The 12,170-nt window shown below is 42.3% G+C and overlaps 1 protein-coding gene across 1 annotated transcript in view; it reads left to right on the top strand.

Annotated features, from left to right (window-relative positions):
• The window catches only part of LOC137571092 (vomeronasal type-2 receptor 26-like), a 39,254-nt gene that overhangs the window by 24,980 nt on the left and 2,104 nt on the right, over window positions 1-12,170 (top strand). Inside the window, exon 3 of the mRNA XM_068279773.1 lies at window positions 2,586-2,716. Coding sequence (XP_068135874.1) covers window positions 2,586-2,716 — 131 coding nt within the window. The remainder of the gene's footprint in view (window positions 1-2,585; window positions 2,717-12,170) is intronic.

Raw genomic sequence — 12,170 nt, forward strand, 5'->3', positions numbered from 1 at the left:
CGATCAGAAGGAAATGGAGTGTGGGTGGTGTGTGTACACTCAGACAGTGAGTGACCGCACGCAGGAGCTAGTAGCCTATGAACACAGTGACTGAGTGTCCTAGACTCCTAGTACAGTAAGAGTAAGTAGTAACAGTAAGTACAACTAACTAATTACAATAATCAATCAGCGATCAGAAGGAAATGGAGTGTGGGTGGTGTGTGTACACTCAGACAGTGAGTGACCGCACGCAGGAGCTAGTAGCCTATGAACACAGTGACTGAGTGTCCTAGACTCCTAGTACAGTAAGAGTAAGTAGTAACAGTAAGTACAACTAACTAATTACAATAATCAATCAGCGATCAGAAGGAAATGGAGTGTGGGTGGTGTGTGTACACTCAGACAGTGAGTGACCGCACGCAGGAGCTAGTAGCCTATGAACACAGTGACTGTCTGACTGAGTGTCCTAGACTCCTAGTACAGTAAGAGTAAGTAGTAACAGTAAGTACAACTAACTAACAATAATCTATCAGTAATCAGAAGGAAATAGAGTGTGTGTACACACAGACAGTGAGTGAGTGCACACACGCAGGAGCTAGCTAGTAGCCTATAAACAGTGACAGTCAGTGAGTGTCCTACTCCTAGTACAGTATAACTACAATACTATTAGTAAAGGACAGCAGAAATACTGGTATAGATGAGAGAAATAAACAGAGGACAGCTGCCCACAGAGGCAAGGCCCCCCTGAGGCCTAAACCTGTAAGCTTGCAGCAGCTGCCTGTCTCTAATGTAACACACAAGCTACTAACTAAAATACAATGTCTATCTAACTAACAACAATATAGGTGTATATGGCAGGTGTAGGTGAGCAAAAACGCTAGGTAAATGATCACAATAGAGCACTTGCTAAGCCAAAGCACAAAGGAGCAACTCTCTCTCTGTACAAGTCTCAGGCAAGCATGGAGAAACGGAACATGGCGGCCGCTATTTATAGGGTAGGGGCTGGCCAGGGTCCCCCTCTGTGATTGGCTGCCGTCAGAGGGCCTGGGAGCCCTCTGATTGGCTCTAAGGACATCAATCTGGGCTATGACGCTATTCGAGCTCGGTACCGAGCTCGAATAGCGCCGTTTGCTCGAATAGCTCGAATAGTGAATGGGCTATTCGAGTGTACTCGGATAGCCCATTCGAATAGCTACAGCTATTCGGAGCTCGAATACCGAGCTCGGATAGCTGAAAAAGAGCTCGAATATTCGAGCTACTCGAATATTCGAGCTCTGCTGAGCACCACTGATAACCGGTGTCCACAAATCTTCAGGCCAAGTATAGGTGACACAAGGGGTTAATTGGTTAGGTAGGGGCAAACACTTCACTATGGAGGGGAAAAAACACACTGACACTTTAATACACCTTTATTTGTTTTGTTTAACGTTTCTTTTCATGAATGACTGTTGCTGTTTGCTATGGCAACAATCATTCACTCTTGAATGGGTGCGTTGGGGTGTACATGAGCGTTTATGCCAATGTGCACCAATGATGGGAAGCGCATATGAACGAGCGAGAGCGATCACGCTGCAGTCAGAATCACAGAGTTCATGTTTTTTCCTAGTTCTGATGCTTTATGTGAACATTGAGTAGAGTTACTGATCGTTGCACCACGCCTGTGTACCGTTCACTCTTGCCCTGTACTTTAGATGACGCCATGAATCGGCAGGTGCCCAGGGGTTCCAGATAAAGAGCTTAGTAAATCTATGTACAGCTAAGTGGCTTTGTACAGGTCATGTAATCATGCCATGGTAAATAAAAACAAGGAACACCAAGAGCCCCAATAGTGTAATATGTACTGGTAAATGGTTACTAGATAGAGTAAATATTAATACTCACAAACCATTAGGCAACCACTGTAAAGGCAGGTGGGGAGATTTTCCTGACCCCACTTAGGAATAAGAAGTCGCTCTCTGTAGATGATAAAAAAGGGGGTTCGACCCTCCACCCAGGGTGGCCTCAATATTATGCAGGAGAACAGATGCGCCAAAAGGATAAAAGGAAGCTAAATGAGCTTAAAAACCACATTCTTGGTAAATAGAGGAGGTAGTGGTGGACATACCTCCTCCAAGTAGACACACAACGACTGTAGTAAAGACAGTCAATATATTTTATTTATGAACTCCAAATATGCAACGCGTTTCGCATGTTTGATCCCGCTTCATCAGGCAATAACAACGGAGCAATAGCATATAGCAATAGCAATAGCACCTCACAGAGGTGCCTGGCTCTTCTACTGACCACATATGCTATTGCTCCGTTGTTATTGCCTGATGAAGCTGGATCAAACATGCGAAACGCGTTGCATATTTGGAGTTCATAAATAAAATATATTGACTGTCTTTACTACAGTCGTTGTGTGTCTACTTGGAGGAGGTAAGTCCACCACTACCTCCTCTATTTACCAAGAATTTGGTTATTAAGGTCATTTAGCTTCCTTTTATCCTTTTGGCGCCTCTGTTCTCCTGCATAATGCCATGGTAAATGTTTGCAAAATAGGGGTACAGAATTAGATATTTGGAAATGGTGACAAATATGTTTCCTTTGTATCTTACTTCCTACAGACTCCGACCTTGGTATGTAGTGAGAGCTGCCGGCAGGGGTATCACAAAGTCCCCATGGAGGTGATACACAGGTGCTGCTATACCTGCGCCCCCTGCATAGAAGGAGAGGTCACTAACAACACTGGTGGGTGACTCAGGAGAGGTTTTATCAAAAATAGGACTTTTCTTTAAAATCACTGAATTGAGGGATGGTTATATCGGTAAATAACTATCTGCGGCAGGATGCAGACCAGCAGAAGTCATGGTATTGTTCTGTGACATGAGGTGATACTATCAGTGCTATATCAGTTACAAGGGTGAACGTTTCACTTTGGGTGAGAAAAACTCAAAGCTTTCAGTTCTACATTTAAGGATTAAAGAGGGACTTCCACCCAGCACTGAACTCCATACCAATCAGTATCTGATACCTCCTTTCTTGGGAGAAATCTGTACCTTTTCTTAAATAGATCATCAGGGACATCTGTGTGGCTGATATTGTGGTGAAACCCCTCCCACAGAGTGATGTCATTGCCATGGCCAGTTTCCTGTCTGTGAACCTCGTTGCATTGTGGGAACTTTTAGCCTATATCATCATTAGTGGGCATGTTTATAGATAAGGGCAACTTGTGCTATCTGTGTTTTTCGTGAACAAATTTCACAGCAAGTATCGATTATTTCTTGATCTATCCTCTATGTTTTCCTTTCCCAATTTGTAATGTCTCCATTGCAAAATTGGAAACAGAGCCTCCCTGTCTCCTTCAGAGCCCTTGGCCATGGATTGGACAAGGGCTCTAGGGGAGTCGGGGAGGCTTTGCTGCCTCTCTCTTCCAGAGCTCCCATGATGGACCATGCAGGATGGTATAGATCAAGCTGAGGTTCCCCACACAGTCTGCGCTCTGCATTCTGACTATTTCAGTCTCTATGTATGACAAGGGTTAAAGAGAATCTGTACTCTAAATTTTTTACAGCAAAAAGCATACCATTCTATTCATTATGTTCTCCTGGGCCCCTCTGTGCTGTTTCTGCCACTCCCTTCTGCAATCCTGGCTTGTAATTGCCAGTTTTAGGCAGTGTTTTCAAACAAAAGACATGGCTGCTAACTAGCATGTGATAGGCTGAGAGGACCTCAGTCTGTGACTCACACAAAGCCTGGAGGGGGCATGGAGAGGGTGTGTATAGCTTTTTCCTATCACAAGCAAAGCAGCACATTCCTGCCTGACTGCCTGAGCCCGACAAAGACGACAAAGGAAAGAAGATTAGATTATAAAACAGAGATAATACAGCCATTGTGCAACTAAGAAAGGCTGCAGTAAGACAGACCACATTAGAACAGGTATCTTAAAAGAGGCTTGTGGGAGGGGGCACCCAATGCTTTCTGTTTTCGTGAAATGTATGCAATTTGTAAACATAACTCTGAACTTGGAATGCAGTACAGTGTACCACAGCAACATGTCATTTTATCCAATTTTTAAACCATTTTTCCTATGAAACTTTAAAGTGATTTTTTTTCAAAAATGTTATCTCAATTATTTTTTTTGCCTGTTCCTATCTATCTCCCGAACATATGTGGAAAACTTAGTGACAATAGCATGTACAAGGGTATTGTTATTAATCATTGAAGTTAAAACCATTGACATCAATAGAAAATACCATCAAAACACAAAATTTGGTATTTGCCTGTGGAGCACCAAATTCAGACACATGTAGAATTTAGCTGTTCCCATCATCCCTAGATGATATAATAGTGGGCACCAATGACATGTGTTAGAAATAAATGAATATTTTGCATGTACAAAATGTAAGCACTGCCCTACATTGATCACCATTGATCTAAGGGCTGCAATTAGTATAGGATTCTCTAGATCAGATACTAATGATTGCAGAATCATAACAGAAAACATAACAGGAGTAACCTGTCTTATATGGAAAGGAGGGATTTCGTTTTCCTACAATTATTGGATTGCCCAAAAAAAGTGTTGCACAGCAGAAAAAATTCTAAGTGGAAGTAACTATCTCCCAATTAACCACTTCACCTCCAAGGGATGTAAATATCTGTCTGTGCAAGTTAATGAGAAATTAATGGGTGGATAAAATTGCTCTGGTGCTAAAGTTTAAGATGCTTCCTTGATTGTTGATTGTGCAAAAGGGAACAAAAGCATACATTCCAGCCAAGGGTGTATTTATTCTGCAGAAGGAAACCTACCATCGGTACTATTAATAATATTCTTATTTTTATAATTATTAAAGTAGTAGTATAATACAGTACAACAAAGATAGATATATTTTTTTAATTACATCATGTTAATTTTCAAATAAGGATATATATATATATATATATATATATATATATATATATATATATATCAGCGTTGCATAATATGTTGGCACTTAATAAATATATATACATATACTACAGGGTAGGCCGTTTATATGGATACACCTAATCTATGGATACAGCCCATATACCATACCATACCATCATTTTTTTAATTCCAACAGTCTTGGAGGGATCTATCCAATGTGGGTTAGTGTCAGACCAATAGCGGTGGTTTTGTTTGTTAACTTCACCATTCACATAAAATCGTGTATCCAAATGTTCCCAAATGTGTAAACATTTGGGAAATAGTGATCACAACATGATAACGTTTGATCTGGTGACTGATAGGCCACGGGGCAGCGGGACCACTAAAACTATGAATTTTAGAAAAGCAAAGTTCAATCAAATTAGGCAGGCACTAAGTTTGGTGAACTGGGATAATGTACTACAAGGGGAAGACACTGAAGGGAAATGGCAAGCTTTTAAACGTATTCTCAATCAATATTGTAGTATGTATATCCCATATGGAAACAAAATGTCTAGGAATAAAAAAAGGCCTCTATGGATGAATAGAAAGGTTAGAGATAAAATGAAGAGGAAAAAGAATGCCTATAAGGTCCTAAAACAGGAGGGGACCGAGGCTGCACTAAGCAATTATAAGGAGTGCAATAAAAATTGTAAAAAAGAAATTAGGCTGGCAAAGATCGAAGCTGAAAATCAAATCACTAGGGATATCAAATCTAACCCCAAAAAGTTTTACAAGTACATCAACTCTAAAAAAAGAAAGGTTGACTGTATAGGACTCCTAAAGGATGAGGATGGGAACTCAATGGTGGATGACCAAGGTAAGGCAGAGTTATTAAATGTTTTCTTTGCTTCTGTCTTCACAAAGGAAACAGCACTGTTGCAAATTACAGAGGCAGAAGAGTCTCAATCTTCTAACTGTAATATTAAATACTTAACGCAGGAAGAAGTGAAGGCAAGACTAAATAAATTAAAAATAGACAAGGCACCTGGCCCGGATGGCATGCATCCTCGGGTCCTAAGGGAATTAAGTTCAGTTATAGATAAACCCCTTTATCTTATCTTTTGTGACTCTCTTGCAACTGGCAGAGTCCCAGTGGATTGGCGTACAGCCCACGTTTTCCCATTATTTAAGAAGGGCAAAAACTCAGATCCAGGAAATTATAGACCTGTAAGCTTAAAGAGACACTGAAGCGAAAAAAAAATATGATATAGTGAATTGGTTGTGTACTATGAATAATTACTAGAAGATTAGCAGCAAAGAAAATATTCTCATACTTTTATTTTCAGGTATATAGTATTTTTTCTAACATTGCATCATTCTATAATATGTGCAGATTACACAACACTCAGCATTCAAAATGAGTCTTTCAGAGCAGTCTGTGAAGTAATGACCTCTCCTCTAGCAGAGAAAAAGTAAACAGTTCACTTACAGTTGAGATAATAAAAGTCAGATAACAGCCCTCTCCAGGACTAACTTAGCCTGAGAGCTTAATGGCTTGTTTGCATAGAGATAACAACTGGAGTTTCTCAACTCTTCCTGTACTGGAAACAATTAGACTGATGTATCTGATCTTAATGTTTTATTTCTTAGCTGTACTACACATACAAATCATAATATCATAATTTTTTTTCGCTTCAGTGTCTCTTTAACATCAGTTGTATGAAAACTATTTGAGGGGTTACTAAGAGATACTATACATGACTTCATAGTAGAAAATAATCTTATTTCTCAGCATCAACATGGGTTTACTAAAGACAGGTCCTGTTTGACTGACATGCTCAGCTTTTATGAGGTAGTGAATGCTAATATGGATATTGGGAATGCTGTAGATGTGATATACTTGGACTTTGCAAAGGCCTTTGACACTGTTCCCCACAAAAGTCTGGTGCAAAAGTTGAGGATGCAAGGACTGGGGAAAAGTCTGTGTGCATGGATAGGGAACTGGCTAATGGACAGAAAACAAAGAGTTGTGGTCAATGGATCGTACTCAAAATGGGAGACTGTTAGCAGTGGGGTCCCACAGGGGTCTGTACTGGGTCCAGTGCTCTTCAATGTATTTATTAATGACCTAGTAGATGCAGTAGTGAGCAATGTTGCTATTTTTGCAGATGATACAAAATTGTGCAGAATCATCAACTCTCAGGAAGATAGTGTCATATTGCAACAGGATCTGGATAGGATGGCTATACGGATACATAAATGGCAGATGAAATTCAATGTTGAAAAATGTAAAGTCATGCATTTTGGTCGTACCAATGGTCTAGCACCATACAAAATAAATGGGATACAGTTGGGGACATCAAACTTGGAGAAGGACTTAGGAGTACTCATCGACAACAAGTTAAATAATCGTACTCAATGCCAAGCCGCTGCAGCTAAAGCTAACAAAATTTTGGGATGCATTAAAGGGGAAATAAAAACTCGAGATGCGAGCATAATATTGCCCCTGTTTAACTCTCTAGTAAGGCCACATCTGGAATATGGAATTCAGTTCTGGGCACCACATTACAAAAAAGATATTGCAGTTTTAGAGCAGGTGCAGAGACGAGCAACAAAATTGATACGTGGGATGGAAGGTCTCGCTTACCAAGAAAGGTTAGATAAACTGGGTTTATTTAGTCTAGAGAAAAGACGCCTTAGAGGAGATTTAATTAACATGTATAAATACATCAGAGGGCAATATAATACCTTGGCGGATGAGCTTTTTGTCCCTAGGCCTTCTCAAAGGACTAGAGGACATGATCTGCGCATGGAGGAAAAACGTTTTAGCCATTTATTTAGGAAAGGGTTCTTTACAGTAAGAGTGATTAAGATGTGGAATGCATTGCCACAGGAAGTAGTTATGGCAAACTCTATACCTGCATTTAAAGGGGGCTTAGATGCTCTCCTTGCATTGAATGACATCTATGGTTACAATTACTAGGTAATGTCTAATGATGTTGATCCAGGGATTTTATCTGATTGCTATCTGGAGTCGGGAAGGAACTTTTCCCTTTAGGGGCTAATTGGACCATGCCTTGTAAGGGTTTTTTTCGCCTTCCTCTGGATCAACAGGGATATGTGAGGGAGCAGGCTGGAGTTGTAGTTTGTACTGGTTGAACTCGATGGACGTATGTCTTTTTTCAACCAAAATAACTATGTAACTATGTAACTATATATAAATGGCCATATTAAGTTGTTTCTCTTCCAAATATGTTCACAAAATGAACATGACAATTAAGTCAGAGACTGACAGTGCCAGAACCAGAGTTATACATAAGTCCCGCCCTCTTCCCTCTATCCTAACCCATCCTAACAACCCCCTTCATTGTCAGTGCACCAAACCCACCAAACCTTTTGCTAATCAGGAAACTTTCAGGCAAACAAACTTTTACAAAAAAATATACTGATATGATATATACACAGTATATATAATAAAAAGAAAAAAGCAGAATAAGCTTTCTTATCTGTCTAAACACTATTGTTCTTTCTGATAAAAAATAAAAACAAAACAAAACTAAAACATAATTTAGTGCTCGGCATTAGTGTTGGGCGAACATCTAGATGTTCGGGTTCGGGCCGAACAGGCCGAACATGGCCGCGATGTTCGGGTGTTCGACCCGAACTCCGAACATAATGGAAGTCAATGGGGACCCGAACTTTTGTGCTTTGTAAAGCCTGCTTACATGCTACATACCCCAAATTTACAGGGTATGTGCACCTTGGGAGTGGGTACAAGAGGAAAAAAAAATTAGCAAAAAGAGCTTATAGTTTTTGAGAAAATCGATTTTAAAGTTTCAAAGGGAAAACTGTCTTTTAAATGCGGGAAATGTCTGTTTTCTTTGCACAGGTAACATGCTTTTTGTCGGCATGCAGTCATAAATGTAATACATATAAGAGGTTCCAGGAAAAGGGACCGGTAACGCTAACCCAGCAGCAGCACACGTGATGGAACAGGAGGAGGGTGGCGCAGGAGGAGAAGGCCACGCTTTGAGACACAACAACCCAGGCCTTGCATGAGGACAAGAAGCGTGCGGATATAGCAATTTGCATTTTGTCGCCATGCAGTCATAAATGTAATACAGATGAGAGGTTCAATAAACAGGGACCGGAAACGCTAACCCATCACAGATGTTCATTGTTCATGTTACTTGGTTGGGGTCCGGGAGTGTTGCGTAGTCGTTTCCAATCCAGGATTGATTCATTTTAATTTGAGTCAGACGGTCTGCATTTTCTGTGGAGAGGCGGATACGCCGCCGATCTGTGACGATGCCTCCGGCAGCACTGAAACAGCGTTCCGACATAACGCTGGCTGCCGGGCAAGCCAGCACCTCTATTGCGTACATTGCCAGTTTGTGCCAGGTGTCTAGCTTCGATACCCAATAGTTGAAGGGTGCAGATGGATTGTTCAACACAGCTACGCCATCTGACATGTAGTCCTTGACCATCTTCTCCAGGCGATCGGTGTTGGAGGTGGATCTGCACGCTTGCTGTTCTGTGTGCTGCTGCATGGGTGTCAGAAAATTTTCCCACTCCAAGGACACTGCCGATACCATTCCCTTTTGGGCACTAGCTGCGGCTTGTGTTGTTTGCTGCCCTCCTGGTCGTCCTGGGTTTGCGGAAGTCAGTCTGTCGGCGTACAACTGGCTAGAGGAGGGGGAGGATGTCAATCTCCTCTCTAAAGTCTCCACAAGGGCCTGCTGGTATTCTTCCATTTTGACCTGTCTGGCTCTTTCTTCAAGCAGTTTTGGAACATTGTGTTTGTACCGTGGATCCAGAAGGGTATAAACCCAGTAATTGGTGTTGTCCAGAATGCGCACAATGCGTGGGTCGCGTTTAATGCAGTCCTAGGCCGAAGAGGTCATAGCCTAGGGTCACAAAACCTGTTTATTTGGGCAATTTCAATGGTCACGAGTCTTACGTACATAAATCGCAGCAATGGCTGTTAGCAACGTCTGAATCTCACGAAATGTCTCATGCAGGTAGAAGACATATTGTTAGACTTGGGCTCCAAAGATGGGTTCCCTACATCTCTGCAAACCAGAGTTACAGGGCTCCAAATTTGGTAAAATCACCCATAGGCTTTCATTGGGCCTCCTATTTACAGTTCCAAAATCTCACATCTTTTCAAAGGGCAATTACTCAGCAGTGGCAAATTTTCTATCATTGTAGGGACCCTTAGGGGGAACATGACTGGTGAGTTTCAGGCCCCTAGGCCAAAGAGGTCATAGCCTAGGGTCACAAAAGCCGGTTTATTTGGGCTATTTCAATGGTAGTGATGGTGGCGTACATAAATCTCAGCAATGGCCGTTAGCAAAGTCTGAATCTCACGAAATGTCTCATGCAGGTAGAAGACATATTGTTAGACTTGGATTCCAAAGATGGGGTCCCTACATCTCTGCAAACCAGAGTTACAGGGGTCCAAAATTGGTAAAATCCCCCATAGGATTTCATTGCCTCCCTATTTCACTTTCCAAAATCTTACATCTTTTCAAAGGGCAATGGCTCAGCAGTACCAAATTTTCTAGCATTGTAGGGACCCTTAGGGGGAACATGACTGGTGAGTTTCGGGCCCCTAGGCCGAAGAGGTCATAGCCTAGGGTCACAAAAACCTGTTTATTTGGGCTATTTCAATGGTAGTGATGGTGGCGTACATAAATCTCAGCCATGGCCGTTAGCAACGTCTGAATCTCACGAAATGTCTCATGCAGGTAGAAGACATATTGTTAGACTTGGATTCCAAAGATGGGGTCCCTACATCTCTGCAAACCAGAGTTACAGGGGTCCAAAATTGGTAAAATCCCCCATAGGCTTTCATTGGGCCTCCTATTTACCGTTCCAAAATCTCACACCATTTCAAAGGGCAATGGCTCAGCAGTGGCAAAACTCACCAGTCATGATCCCCCTAAGGGTCCCTACAATGCTAGAAAATTTGGTACTGCTGAGCCATTGCCCTTTGAAAAGATGTGAGATTTTGGAAAGTGAAATAGGGAGGCAATGAAATCCTATGGCTGATTTTACCAATTTTGGACCCCTGTAACTCTAGTTTGCAGAGATGTAGGGACCCCATCTTTGGAATCCAAGTCTAACAATATGTCTTCTACCTGCATGAGACATTTCGTGAGATTCAGACTTTGCTAACGGCCATTGCTGCGATTTATGTACGTCACCATCACTACCATTGAAATAGCCCAAATAAACAGGTTTTTGTGACCCTAGGCTATGACCTCTTCGGCCTAGGGGCCCGAAACTCACCAGTCATGTTCCCCCTAAAGGTCCCTACAATGCTAGAAAATTTGCCACTGCTGAGTAATTGCCCTTTGAAAAGATGTGAGATTTTGGAACTGTAAATAGGAGGCCCAATGAAAGCCTATGGGTGATTTTACCAAATTTGGAGCCCTGTAACTCTGGTTTGCAGAGATGTAGGGGACCCATCTTTGGAGCCCAAGTCTAACAATATGTCTTCTACCTGCATGAGACATTTCGTGAGATTCAGACGTTGCTAACGGCCATTGCTGCGATTTATGTACGTCAGACTCGCCACCATTGAAATTGCCCAAATAAACAGGTTTTGTGACCCTAGGCTATGACCTCTTCGGCCTAGGACTGCATTGAACGCGACCCACGCATTGTGCGCATTCTGGACAACACCAATTACTGGGTTTATACCCTTCTGGATCCACGGTACAAACACAATGTTCCAAAACTGCTTGAAGAAAGAGCCAGACAGGTCAAAATGGAAGAATACCAGCAGGCCCTTGTGGAGACTTTAGAGAGGAGATTGACATCCTCCCTCTCCTCTAGCCAGTTGTACGCCGACAGACTGACTTCCGCAAACCCAGGACGACCAGGAGGGCAGCAAACAACACAAGCCGCAGCTAGTGCCCAAAAGGGAATGGTATCGGCAGTGTCCTTGGAGTGGGAAAATTTTCTGACACCCATGCAGCAGCACACAGAACAGCAAGCGTGCAGATCCACCTCCAACACTGATCGCCTGGAGAAGATGGTCAAGGACTACATGTCAGATGGCGTAGCTGTGTTGAACAATCCATCTGCACCCTTCAACTATTGGGTATCGAAGCTAGACACCTGGCACAAACTGGCAATGTACGCAATAGAGGTGCTGGCTTGCCCGGCAGCCAGCGTTATGTCGGAACGCTGTTTCAGTGCTGCCGGAGGCATCGTCACAGATCGGCGGCGTATCCGCCTCTCCACAGAAAATGCAGACCGTCTGACTCAAATTAAAATGAATCAATCCTGGATTGGAAACGACTACGCAACA

The sequence above is a fragment of the Hyperolius riggenbachi genome, chromosome 4, assembly GCF_040937935.1.
Source record: "Hyperolius riggenbachi isolate aHypRig1 chromosome 4, aHypRig1.pri, whole genome shotgun sequence".
In the NCBI taxonomy this organism is placed as follows: domain Eukaryota; kingdom Metazoa; phylum Chordata; class Amphibia; order Anura; family Hyperoliidae; genus Hyperolius; species Hyperolius riggenbachi.